Source organism: Rattus rattus, chromosome 5 (genome assembly GCF_011064425.1).
Source record: "Rattus rattus isolate New Zealand chromosome 5, Rrattus_CSIRO_v1, whole genome shotgun sequence".
NCBI classification, from domain to species: Eukaryota; Metazoa; Chordata; class Mammalia; order Rodentia; family Muridae; genus Rattus; species Rattus rattus.
Genome location: NC_046158.1, coordinates 45,956,609 through 45,971,258, shown reverse-complemented (window position 1 = coordinate 45,971,258; position 14,650 = coordinate 45,956,609). Strand labels below are relative to the sequence as shown.

At 39.6% G+C, this 14,650-nt stretch overlaps 1 protein-coding gene across 1 annotated transcript in view; it reads right to left on the bottom strand.

Annotated features, from left to right (window-relative positions):
* Positions 1-14,650, bottom strand: part of LOC116900828 (ankyrin repeat domain-containing protein 26-like) — a 134,572-nt gene extending 119,922 nt beyond the window's left edge. Inside the window, 3 exon segments of the mRNA XM_032902532.1 lie at positions 1,301-1,390; positions 11,284-11,347; positions 14,609-14,650. Coding sequence (XP_032758423.1) covers positions 1,301-1,390; positions 11,284-11,347; positions 14,609-14,650 — 196 coding nt within the window.

Genomic DNA, 14,650 nt, shown 5'->3' with positions numbered 1-14,650 from the left:
TTTGAATTAAACTATGTTGTGACTTCCAACTTGTATGTTCAATAAACACAAATAATCATCTACATTTTGTTCCTTCCATGAAAGAAGGGGCACATGTTGTGCTGACTTTTATGTGTGATGATTGATGCATGACAACCCCACTCAGCTCCTGACTAGAAACATCTCACTCAACTGGGCAATATCAGAGATTATGGTGGACTGAACAAACAGACAATGAAGAACTACTGTGGCAAGGGAACATTTGAGCTGTGAGTACTCGTCTGTTGAAGATAAGGAGAGAAAAAAAAACAAGAATAATAAATAAATAAATAAAAATATGAAAAGCCCACCAAACAGAAGAAAAAAGGTTGATTTTTTTTTTAGCGCAAGGCCCTGGGTTTGGTCCCCTGCTCCGGAAAAAAGAAAAAAAAAAGATTTATTTTTATTTATGTGAGTACACTGTAGCTGTCCTCAGACACACCAGAAGAGGGCATCAGATCCCATTACAGATGGTTGTGAGCCACCATGTGGTTGTTGGGAATTGAACTCGGGACCTCTGGAAGAGCAGTCAGTGCTCTTAACTGCTGAGTCATCTGTCCAGCCCAAGAAAAAAGTTTTATACTTCAATTCAAAGTCTATGTAATGATGAGCATCTGCAGCCTATGCAGTGTCTGTTTGTAGTCCAGTCCAATGTTCTTCCTTTCTAAACATTAGAGACAGCATTGCGAACTATTTGCCTTTATCATGGGCTTATATAAATGCACCGAAATCAATGGAGATGGAAAGATAGAATCTAAACTGTAACCTGGACAATACTGACAGTGTAAAGCCACAAATTCTCAACCACTGGGCCTGGCCACTTTTTTGTTTGACACCAATACAGATGCCATCAACTCTATGTTGTTCAAAATTGTTGCTGTCCAGCTATAAGTCACATTTGACTCTACTTTATATAATTTAAGAGGTTATCTAGATGGAAAACCAAAGATAAACAAAGAATGCCATAAAACCGCACCTAAAATTTGATAAGAGGTTACTAGTAGAACAGTCTTATGAACACTCTAGGTTTCATAATTATATAGATTTTTTTAAGAAAAACTAAAATTTTCCATTAATTCTAAAAGATGACTTGAAGGTGTTTGCATTTGGCTGGTGCTACGTTGTTAAACAAAAGAAAATACTAAATGAGAAATTAAATGTTTCCTTACCATATGTTGCTGGTATCCAGGGCCATCTTTATCTTCACCACCATCCTCATCATCACTGTCATCACCATCCTCATCATCACCGTCATCACCATCCTCATCATCACCGTCATCACCATCCTCATCATCACCGTCATCACCATCGTCATCGTCTTCCTTCTGTTCTTCTTCTGAGGACACTTCGATGACTACCTCTGCTGACAAATCTATATATTTTGTGAACATAAACATTAAAAACAATGCAAAAATAATAGTCTCTGTATCAATATTTAGAAATGCTTAAAATCAATAATAGTAAAGTATGTTTTTATTTTCCCAAAGATCTCCAAGTAACCTTAAGCTCTACCCTCTGATGTGCTCTGACAAAGAGCCATGTCCCGTTAAGATTCCTTCTAATATCTCAAGGCATCCTTGACTAGGCCTCTCCCTAGACAAGCAGGTGGTACTTTGCTTAGGGGTTCCACAGCACTCTGTTGGTAGATCTACTCATTGTCATAACTACTGCACGCTTCTTTGTCTATACATTCCACCCTCAGATTGGAGTGGGCAATCTTTTCAGCCACCCAAGTATAGACTATTATTTTCTTCTCAAAAATTAATTGCTGTGCACCTTCTTGGTGATGGCCCAACGCTTTTGAAAGTGTACTTGAAATTTACCATGAATATCTTTCCTCAAGATGATGCCTGACCTGTGGGTTGATGTGTATATGCAGGTGAGGGCAGGCACAAGATAAGGCAAAGCCTGTGATTGGGCAGTGAAAAAGGAAGGCGGGCACAGAGTTTTTGAGAGATGAGAGAGATAGGAGAAGAAGGAAGAACCAAGATGGAGGAGAAGAAGGATGACCCAGATCCATGTGGCTTTAAATAGCCACAGGTAGCTATGAATATCTTACAAGGGATGGATTATTACAGGACAATTTGTCTCATCTGGGTGTGCAGTTTATATCAATATCAATCGGCTCTGAGTTTATTGTGTGGATGTTTTGTGGGATGAGAATTTACTGATATAAATCTGATTGATAAATTAGAAGCCTCTGGAGTTTTGATTTTACCAGGTTAAAATTGTGACAACGACCACAGGGTGCAAATGGCTGCATGGGGCTGGCATGGCAGCGACCAGCCAAGGGAACTTAGCAAGTCTGGTGGAGATGTTTCAAGAGCTCCAGGCCAGAGAGTCTGCCAAGATGGGAACATCCACTGATGCCCTGTGGCCTAATGGTGTTGGCACTAGCATGAGATGGTGTTCCGCTTCTTAATATTTCCCGCTATAGTGACCTGGCATTGAAAGAACAACTTTAGGCAGATAGAGGGCAGGAGACAATGAGAGCATGGATAAGAACAACGTGGATGGAGAAGAATGATTAATAGAATACTTCCCTGAAAGTGTAGTCATTGGTGAGAACAGAAATGCCAGTAACTCTGGGGAAAGGAGCTGTAGCGAGATTCCGGCAGAGGAAGATTATGAGAGTCGTGTAACTTTGAGAAGTTACATTAAGTTCTTCGTGTTGCATTGTATGTTCTAAAGGGGATAGAGAACAGCCACAGTGGAGAATGAATGAGTGGAGGGCAGATGGATTCAGAGAAGAAAATAAGGCAGAGATTAAAAAGGTAAAGGGCAGACACAGGGTAGCGTTTTCGGAAATATTGAGGTATAGCCTTGTTAGTGGCGAGGAGAGTGAATTTTGTTAAATGAAAAATGCACAAATCTGAAATACTCAAGTATGAAATGCTATAAATTACTGGAGAAGAGTGGATGGATGGATAGATAGATAGATAGATAGATAGATAGATAGATAGATATAGATAAATAAGATACATCGATATACATAGATATATAGATGATATAAATATAGAAATACTCAAACGTTTGTAATTATCCTATATTGCTCAATATTTTTACTTCATTGTAAATTTTGAGGACATTCACTTCCAGCTCTTGTTCAAAGTGTTCTGCTCTTTGTTGCTACAAAGCTAAGCAAGAATAATAACGATAAGAGAAGGTCTGAGGAGTAGCACTGTGCTATATCAATGGGGAAAACCTGGGATTACCCCAGCATATTTCCCAGTGCGGAAAGGAGGAAAACCACGCAGCAGACATGAAGTTAGAGCGTTTGGATGTATAGCCTACTCAAAAGTATACGTTAGGTCTGATGGTTGTCCCACAAGAACAGTAATGAATTTATCAGCACTAGACTACGAATGCTGTCTCAGTTTCGGTGGAAATTAGTCATGGACTACATGTGCAGCTGAAATGGATCTGTGTTTTCATCTTTAAGAGAACACACCTCGCTTTGCCATCTCACTAACACAGAACTTCTGGGAACAAGAAATGCCCTGCCTCAGCCTCCTGAGTGGCCAAGAACATAGGTGTGAACCTTGACATCTGAATCTCTTGTAAGCATTTTTAAACTTTTGGAAAAACCTAAGAACTCTAATAATAACCTTTATAAATGCCCATGTTGTTTAGCATATAAACCTATACAGTTTTTGGTACTGAAACACAAAACTAGAAGCCTCTAAATCAGTCCCTATATTAAAACAAAACAAATCAAACCTTCCATTTATGCTTGTAATTAAGTCTCCTCAGAACGTTGATGGCAGTAGTGAAAATTGATTTCTTTGTGTCAAATTTTGCCATCAATAATGGAGAAACAGAATTAAGATTGGGAGCCGAGGGGAGTCCCACACCCGTGGATCCCATCCTGCAGCAGCTCTCTGCTCTGAGACCCCGTAGGAGAGAGACCTCACCGCCTGGTCAGGTGGGCACTCCTGAGGCTGCAGAGCGGAAGAGACCACCAACACTGCCCACCCCTGCCCACATCCCTGGCCCAAGAGGAAACTGTATAAGGCCCTGGGTTCCCGTGGGGGAGGGCCCAGGAGGAGCAGGAAGCCTGCCTGAGACACCGCCGGAACCTGAAGGAAACAGCCGGATAAACAGTTCTCTGCACCCAAATCCTGTGGGTGGGAGAGCTAAACCTTCAGAGAGGCAGACACGCCTGCGAAACCAGAAGAGACTGCACTCTGCACACATTACTGATTCCAGAGGAAAACACCAAACTCCATCTGGAACCCTGGTGCACGGAGGCTCCCGGAAAGGGCGGCGCAGATCTTCCTGGTTGCTGCCGCTGCAGAGAGCCTGTGGGCAGCACCCCACGAGCGAACTTGAGCCTCGGGACCACAGGTAAGACCAACTTTTCTGCTGCAAGTGACCTGCCTGGTGAACTCAAGACACAGGTCCACAGGAACAGCTGAAGACCTGTAGAGAGGAAAAACTACACGCCCGAAAGCAGAACACTCTGTCCCCATAACTGACTGAAAGAGAGGAAAACAGGTCTACAGCACTCCTGACACACAGGCTTATAGGACAGTTTAGCCACTGTCAGAAATAGCAGAACAAAGTAACACTAGAGATAATCTGATGGCGAGAGGCAAGCACAGGAACCCAAGCAACAGAAACCAAGACTACATGGCACCATCGGAGCCCAATTCTCCCATCAAAACAAACATGGAATATCCAAACACACCAGAAAAGCAAGATCTAGTTTCAAAATCATATTTGATCATGATGCTGGAGGACTTCAAGAAAGACGTGACGAACTCCCTTAGAGAACAAGTAGAAGCCTACAGAGAGGAATCGCAAAAATGCCTGAAAGAATTCCAGGAAAACATAAATAAACAAGTAGAAGCCCATAGAGAGGAGACACAAAAATCCCTGAAAGAATTCCAGGAAAACACAATCAAACAGTTGAAGGAATTAAAAATGGAAATAGAAGCAATCAAGAAAGAACACATGGAAACAACCCTGGATATAGAAAACCAAAAGAAGAGACAAGGAGCTGTAGATACAAGCTTCACCAACAGAATACAAGAGATGGAAGAGAGAATCTCAGGAGCAGAAGATTCCATAGAAATCATTGACTCAACTGTCAAAGATAATGTAAAGCGGAAAAGCTACTGGTCCAAAACATACAGGAAATCCAGGACTCAATGAGAAGATCAAACCTAAGGATAATAGGTATAGAAGAGAGTGAAGACTCCCAGCTCAAAGGACCAGTAAATATCTTCAACAAAATCATAGAAGAAAACTTCCTAACCTAAAAAAGAGATACCCATAGGCATACAAGAAGCCTACAGAACTCCAAATAGATTGGACCAGAAAAGAAACACCTCCCGTCACATAATAGTCAAAACACCAAATGCACAAAATAAAGAAAGAATATTAAAAGCAGTAAGGGAAAAAGGTCAAGTAACATATAAAGGCAGACCTATCAGAATCACACCAGACTTTTCGCCAGAAACTATGAAGGCCAGAAGATCCTGGACTGATGTCATACAGACCCTAAGAGAACACAAATGCCAGCCCAGGCTACTGTATCCTGCAAAACTCTCAATTAACATAGATGGAGAAACCAAGATATTCCATGACAAAACCAAATTTACACAATATCTTTCTACAAATCCAGCGCTACAAAGGATAATAAATGGTAAAGCCCAACATAAGGAGGCAAGCTATACCCTAGAAGAAGCAAGAAACAAATCGTCTTGGCAACAAAACAAAGAGAAGAAAAGCACACAAACATGACCTCACATCCAAATATGAATATAACAGGAAGCAATAATCACTATTCCTTAATATCTCTCGACATCAATTGTCTCAACTCCCCAATAAAAAGACATAGATTAACAAACTGGATATGCAACGAGGACCCTGCATTCTGCTGCCTACAGGAAACACACCTCAGAGACAAAGACAGACACTACCACAGAGTGAAAGGCTGGAAAACAACTTTCCAAGCAAATGGTCAGAAGAAGCAAGCTGGAGTAGCATTCTAATATCAAATAAAATCAATTTTCAACTAAAAGTTATCAAAAAAGATAAGGAAAGACAATTCATATTCATCAAAGGAAAAATCCACCAAGATGAACTCTCAATCCTAAATATCTATACCCCAAATACAAGGGAACCTACATACGTAAATGAAACCTTAATAAAGTTCAAAACACACATTGCACTTCACACAATAATAGTAGGAGATTTCAACACCCCACTCTCATCAATGGACAGATCATGGAAACAGAAATTAAACAGAGACGTAGACAGACTAAGAGAAGTCATGAGCCAAATGGACTTAACGGATATTTATAGAACGTTCTACCCTAAAGCAAAAGGATATACCTTCTTCTCAGCTCCTCATGGTACTTTCTCCAAAATTGACCATGTAATTGGTCAAAAAACGGGCCTCAACAGGTACAGAAAGATAGAAATAATCCCATGCGTGCTATCGGACCACCACGGCCTAAAGCTGGTCTTCAATAACAATACGGGAAGAATGCCCACATATACGGGGAAATTGAACAATGCTCTACTCAATGATAACCTGGTCAAGGAAGAAATAAAGAAAGAAATTAAAAACTTTTTAGAATTTAATGAAAATGAAGGTACAACATACCCAAACTTATGGGACACAATGAAAGCTGTGCTAAGAGGAAAACTCATAGCACTGAGTGCCTGCAGAAAGAAACAGGAAAGAGCATATGTCAGCAGCTTGACAGCACACTTAAAAGCTCTAGAACAAAAAGAAGCAAATACACCCAGGAGGAGTAGAAGGGAGGAAATAATCAAACTCAGAGCTGAAATCAACCAAGTAGAAACAAAAAGGACCATAGAAAGAATCAACAGAACCAAAAGTTGGTTCTTTGAGAAAATCAACAAGATAGATAAACACTTAGCCAGACTAACGAGAGGACACAGAGAGTGTGTCCAAATTAACAAAATCAGAAATGAAAAGGGAGACATAACTACAGATTCAGAGGAAATTCAAAAAATCATCAGATCTTACTATAAAAGCCTATATTCAACAAAACTTGAAAATCTACAGGAAATGGACAATTTCCTAGACAGATACCAGGTACCGAAGTTCAATCAGGAACAGATAAACCAGTTAAACAACCCCATAACTCCTAAGGAAATAGAAGCAGTCATTAAAGGTCTCCCAACCAAAAAGAGCCCAGGTCCAGATGGGTTTAGTGCAGAATTCTATCAGACATTCATAGAAGACCTCATACCAATATTATCCAAACTATTCCACAAAATTGAAACAGATGGAGCACTACCGAATTCCTTCTATGAAGCCACAATTACTCTTATACCTAAACCACACAAAGACCCAACAAAGAAAGAGAACTTCAGACCAATTTCCCTTATGAACATCGACGCAAAAATACTCACCAAAATTCTGGCAAACCGAATCCAAGAGCATATCAAAACAATCATCCACCATGATCAAGTAGGCTTCATCCCAGGCATGCAGGGATGGTTTAATATACGGAAAACCATCAACGTGATCCATTATATAAACAAACTGAAAGAACAAAACCACATGATCATTTCATTAGATGCTGAGAAAGCATTTGACAAAATTCAACACCCCTTCATGATAAAAGTCCTGGAAAGAATAGGAAATCAAGGCCCATACCTAAACATAGTAAAAGCCATATACAGCAAACCAGTTCCTAACATTAAACTAAATGGAGAGAAACTTGAAGCAATCCCACTAAAATCAGGGACTAGACAAGGCTGCCCACTCTCTCCCTACTTATTCAATATAGTTCTTGAAGTTCTAGCCAGAGCAATCAGACAACAAAAGGAGGTCAAGGGGATACAGATCGGAAAAGAAGAAGTCAAAATATCACTATTTGCAGATGATATGATAGTATATTTAAGTGATCCCAAAAGTTCCACCAGAGAACTACTAAAGCTGATAAACAACTTCAGCAAAGTGGCTGGGTATAAAATTAACTCAAATAAATCAGTAGCCTTCCTCTACACAAAAGAGAAACAAGCCGAGAAAGAAATTAGGGAAACGACACCCTTCATAATAGACCCAAATAATATAAAATACCTCGGTGTGACTTTAACCAAGCAAGTAAAAGATCTGTACAATAAGAACTTCAAGACACTGAAGAAAGAAATTGAAGAAGACCTCAGAAGGTGGAAAGATCTCCCATGCTCATGGATTGGCAGGATTAATATAGTAAAAATGGCCATTTTACCAAAAAGCGATCTACAGATTCAATGCAATCCCCATCAAAATACCAATCCAATTCTTCAAAGAGTTAGACAGAACAATTTGCAAATTCATCTGGAATAACAAAAGACCCAGGATAGCTAAAACTATCCTCAACAATAAAAGGACTTCAGGGGGAATCACTATCCCAGATCTCAAGCAGTATTACAGAGCAATAGTGATAAAAACTGCATGGTATTGGTACAGAGACAGACAGATAGACCAATGGAACAGAATTGAAGACCCAGAAATGAACCCACACACCTATGGGCACTTGATTTTTGACAAAGGAGCCAAAACCATCCAATGGAAAAAAGAGCATTTTCAGCAAATGGTGCTGGTTCAACTGGAGGTCAACATGTAGAAGAATGCAGATCGATCCATGCTTATCACCCTGTACAAAGCTTAAGTCCAAGTGGATCAAGGACCTCCACATCAAACCAGACACACTCAAACTAATAGAAGAAAAAACTAGGGAAGCATCTGGAACACATGGGCACTGGAAAAAAATTTCCTGAACAAAACACCAATGGCTTATGCTCTAAGATCAAGAATCACAAATGGGATCTCATAAAACTGCAAAGCTTCTGTAAGGCAAAGGACACTGTGTTAGGACAAAACGGCAACCAACAGATTGGGAAAAGATCTTTACCAATCCTACAACAGATAGAGGCCTTATATCCAAAATATACAAAGAACTCAAGAAGTTAGACCGCAGGGAGACAAATAACCCTATTAAAAAATGGGGTTCAGAGCTAAACAAAGAATTCACAGCTGAGGAATGCCGAATGACTGAGCAACACCTAAAGAAATGTTCAACATCTTTAGTCATAAGGGAAATGCAAATCAAAACAACCCTGAGATTTCACCTCACACCAGTGAGAATGGCTAAGATCAAAAACTCAGGTGACAGCAGATGCTGGCCAGGATGTGGAGAAAGAGGAAAACTCCTCCATTGTTGGTGGGATTGCAGACTGGTACAACCATTCTGGAAATCAGTCTGGAGGTTCCTCAGAAAATTGGACATTGAACTGCCTGAGGATCCAGCTATACCTCTCTTGGGCATATACCCAAAAGATGCCCCAACATATAAAAAGACTCGTGCTCCACTATGTTCATCGCAGCCTTATTTATAATAGCCAGAAGCTGGAAAGAACCCAGATGCCCTTCAACAGAGGAATGGATACAGAAAATGTGGTACATCTACACAATGGAATATTACTCAGCTACCAAAAATAACGACTTTATGAAATTCGTAGGCAAATGGTTGGAACTGGAAAATATCATCCTGAGTGAGCTAACCCAATCACAGAAAGACATACATGGTCTGTACTCATTGATAAGTGGCTATTAGCCCAAATGCTTGAATTACCCTAGATGCCTAGAACAAATGAAACTCAAGACGGATGATCAAAATGTGAATGCTTCACTCCTTCTTTAAAAGGGGAACAAGAATACCCTTGGCAGGGAATAGGGAGGCAAAGATTAAAAAAGAAACAGAAGGAACACCCATTCAGAGCCTGCCCCACATGTGGCCCATATATATACAGCCACCCAATTAGACAAGATGGATGAAGCAAAGAAGTGCAGAAGTGTAGATCGGCCCTGAGAGACACAGCCAGAATACAGCAAATACAGAGGCTAATGCCAGCAGCAAACCACTGAACTGAGAATAGGACCCCCGTTGAAGGAATCAGAGAAAGAACTGAAGAGCTTGAAGGGGCTCAGAGACCCCACATGTACAACAATGCCAAGCAAGCAGAGCTTCCAGGGACTAAGCCACTACCTAAAGACTATTACATGGACTGACCCTGGGCTCTGACCTCATAGGTAGCAATGAATATCCTAGTAAGAGCACCAGTGGAAGGGGAAGCCCTGGGTCCTGATAAGACTGAACCCCCAGTGAACTAGACTGTTGGGGGGAGGGCGGTAATGGGGAGAGGGTTGGGAGGGGAACACCCATAAGGAAGGGGAGGGGGGTGGGGGATGTTTGCCCGGAAACCGGAAAAGGGAATAACACTCGAAATGTATATAGGAAATACTCAAGTTAATAAAAAAAAAAAAGATGTCAAAATATGGGAGGGCCATCTGCTCCTGCTAGGAGACATGAGTTTATGAACTGCTAGTAACTTGTTAAGTTACTAACTACTGGGAAGAAAGTTAAAGAAAAAGAAAAAAAAAGAATTGAGATTGAGAAAATGATAAGCAGTTATAATATTTTTCTTTTCAGGTTCTGTTGAATTATAAAATTTACCTGAATTGAATGGTTTTAACATGATTATTTCCACATCATTGGAGGAAGACTTTTTCCCCATAGTTGTAGGTTGGATAGAATTCGAAGCAAACTATTTAGTAAATGTTGTATACTTTACAATGAATATCCTTAATAATTCAAGAAAAGGGGCATATGCTTTACCTTCAAGGAATAGTCTTTCTTGACCCATGTTAAAAGGTAACAGGGAAAATGGACACAGTTATGAAATAAGACAGCACTCGCTCTGGAAACACCGCGAGAAGGAAGGGACGGCAAGCGCGCTTTACTTGAAACTGGCTGGATTAAGTTTTGTATATACTCTGGTTAGGATAAAAATATGTTGGAGGAATGAAAATACTTAATGAAAATGTTTTCATATCAGTTAGAACGAAATGGACAATTCATTTTTCGAGAGTGATTAAGTTCCCAAACTGATGAGAGGAAATAGTGGAACTGCACAGTTCCAGAACAAGTTTATAAAACGCTCCTTTACACATACAAATCGTTTAACAAACGTTTCTGTTGAATAACTACAGATTTTGTTTTAGATGTATTTACTTTATGCGTGTAGACTTTTTTGCCCGCAGGTAAACGTGCGCCACCCTTGCATGCCCGGTATCCATGGAGGAAAGACAAGAGCAACCAACCCCTGAAAGACTCATCCATCACCATGCGGCTGCCCGGCCCTCCACGAGAGCAGCGAGTGCTCTCAGTGGCCGCGTCTCTCAGCTTCTCTCAGCCACTCAGTAAGGTTTTTGAGTGAGATAATGTGGCTTACCTAGCACTCTTCTTTTTGCGATGTCTTCGCTGTTTTCCTCTTGGTCCCCAGAGTTATGACTGTCCTGGAAAAAAAGTTGCATCAGGAAAAAGTAGCATAACCTTTTCTAAACATTCTCTAAAACATGACACGACTTTTTTTTTTTTAATAATTAGACTTAAGAGAATGTACTACAAATGAGTACATGTCACTAAAGACCCTGGCTTGTTGTCCCTTGAACAAGCCTGCGTTTTACTTTCGTGGCTACTCAGGCTATAATCAAACGTGAGAGCTGACAGAAAGCATGGTCTCAAAAATTCTAATACTTGCCCTCATGAAAACCTTAACAAGGAAACTACCTTTGAAATACCTAATTTGTATTTCAGACCTAAAAGAATATTTTTACAACACATATAAATTCCTAAATATTTACATGTTATAAATACAATGTTAGTTCTTTAAAATATTTTAAAGGACATAAACTGTTTTTGTTTTGAAATATGATACTTAGAACTGAACCTGCAGAATATGGCATGGAGAGTAAACAGGAAATCCTGGTACTGCATTTAACTTGCAAAAAGTTACCTTGTGCATATGTTCAGATACAAGTTTGTGTGCTCGGAAGTGTGTGTTATGTATGTGAGTATCATGCGTCGGAACGGCAGTCCTGCCACGTACTGACACAACGTTAGTGTCATGTTCCCTATAAAGTTATCTGATCCTAATATATTCTTGTGGACACTGAGATCAGTGCACCACATTAGTGTATTTCGTGATTTCCTTCACTGAGATGAAGTCAGAGGAAAGATTGCTCTGCTCACTCCAGAGGGCTCATCATGGGAGGATCAGTCATCGGCTGGACAACGGAGTTGTTAAATTTCCTAGTCCCTCTTGTAACAAAACACTGAAGTCAATTAGATATCAAAGGAAGAACTGAAAGTTTAGCTGAAATGCCATGGTTGGTAACATGAAACTACGCAATTGACCCCAGGGATAATCACGCTCATGGCCTGTAACTGGTATGTTGTTTGTAACTTCAGTGCTTTCCCAGAAAGTTTGACTCTCACATGACCTTTCTGTAGAAGGTTAAACGAATGAAACCCCAACAGCCTACACGCTCACAAAGTGTAGTTACTCGTCATTCTCCTCTAGGAGTATTCTAAGTTCTATAACTAGTTGAAACACTTTAAAAATGAAACTCGGAATCCTCTGCTAAATCTTCAGGGCAGTGAGGAAAACTCCATTGGTCTTTAATCTTCAATCAAAAGGGAGCGATATTAAATGAGAAATTGAAACTTTACCAGTGACCGGCTATTTTCATTGTGGTCAGACGTGTTTGCTTTTTTCCCTGAGGACACTCCTAAGCCTGGTTCTGGACGTAAAACAGACATGTGTATATTATGTGTATATGGTAAAACTAAGTTACTAACAAGAGTTAGATTAAAAAGAAAGTTACATTCTCTATAGCAGCCTATATAATACATATAGAGAGACATTATATAGCAACATTAACTTAACATTAGTGGTAATAAAAATGACACCTGTATTTTTCCAAGAAATTATTTCAACAAACTTTAAAGTTTAATTGATTATAAAATAGATCTAATTATTCAAAACATCTAGGCATCACTTAGATAGATATTAGATGTTTTAAATTTGGCATATAAGCATCTCAAAGATTCATCCACAATTAATCTACTCAATATTCATGAACAAAACCCCTACAACAAAAATTTAAATGTCATATGAAAAAAATAATGCTCTAAACTAGCTTCTACCTCAACATAACTTTTAAACTACTCAAAATATAATCATCAAAATATTGTTCTTGTGTACATATTTATTGGTGAGGTTGCTCCTTCAGCTGCCATGTGTTTTATGCACTGTTCTGACAAATGTGTAACACTCTGTGTCACACCAGTCTTCCCTGTTTTGTCTCCCTCTCCCTGGATGTACGGGGATTGCTTTCGTGTAGGCTCCCTACGTATGAGTTCCTCTTACAACCTTAACATGGGAAATTACTGATTTACATGCTACCTAACACATCTACTCATGGACTGGGAGCTACCTTTTCTTTCTTCTGTCTTTCTGTGCTTCGTTGTTTTAGATAGGGCCTCACCTATGCAGTGTGAATACAAAGCAGTGTTGCACAATGAAGATAAAACTAGACAGAGTTGAAGTAAAGCATTCAGAAATACTTAGAAATTTATAAGAGAAACACCAGTTTCTACCCTAGAGGAATTTCAATATTTTTTAAAGTACTAATTTAGATTTCTGAAGAGCAGAACCCTGGTCATCAACATGAACAATTAGCAGATATGATGAGAAGGGACACAGGACATCCCCCCAACTGTGGGCGGTCTGTGGATTCTGCACCTGGCCTTGCTTTCTGATTACAGCCCGATGGTTGGAGCCAAAGGGGCTCATTCTGATTCTTTCCAGCAGGGGTTCTGTGTGTCTCTTCTACTGAACCATGTGAGGAAAGGTGAGAAGCGGTTTTCGTCACAGTGTTTCCCATACGCTTATGAAACGCCCTAAACTGATCTAAATACAGGCAAATAAGAAGGTAATAGTGAAGATATTTTAAGTACAATTAGTTCACTTTGAAGAATATACAAGTTTGGATTTATTATTTATATTTATTAGATTATATAATTAATCATTATGTTATATACTGATAATAAACACATGTTTATTATTTACATTTTATCTAAATATATAATATATTCTATAATTATATATGATATGTATATATACCACTAAATTAACTGGAAAAAACCTGAATCACTAATAAATGACCTACTGACAGGATATAAAATGGGCTTTCCTTTGTTTAACTTCGAATAGAAACCATCCTGCTATATGTCAGGGACTCCAGGCACCAGAATCTCAGACTCTGGGTTGTGTCCCAGCATTTGATCTCAGGCTCTTAATTGCTATTTTGACTCATTTTTTTCAAAGAATAATAGATATCTATATCTATATCTATCATGACACATTATACCTAGACATTATATACAATGTCCTCAATGGTACCCAGTCTCAGCATGTTTAGATGTTAGAAGAATCTGATAAGCCTGATGATTAACCTTGGTAAGGGCCTATGAGGGACAGAGATTCCAAACTGGTAAATGGAAGGCATTGGAACAGATTAGGAGAAAGAGCTAAGCTGGACTTCATTTGTCGACATCTCATAGAAATTTTTTTTTATGAGAGATGGGTGTCAAAGATGACAGCTGAACTGGGCCTGGCAGATGTCACCATCCTGAGTAGAGTTAGAGTGGGAAGCCTATGAGTACGTAACACTTCTTGTGCTTTGCCACCAGTGAGTAAACTGCAGTCTTACCTGACCGTGATGGGTGTGCCTCTGCCTCTTCTGCTGCCACAT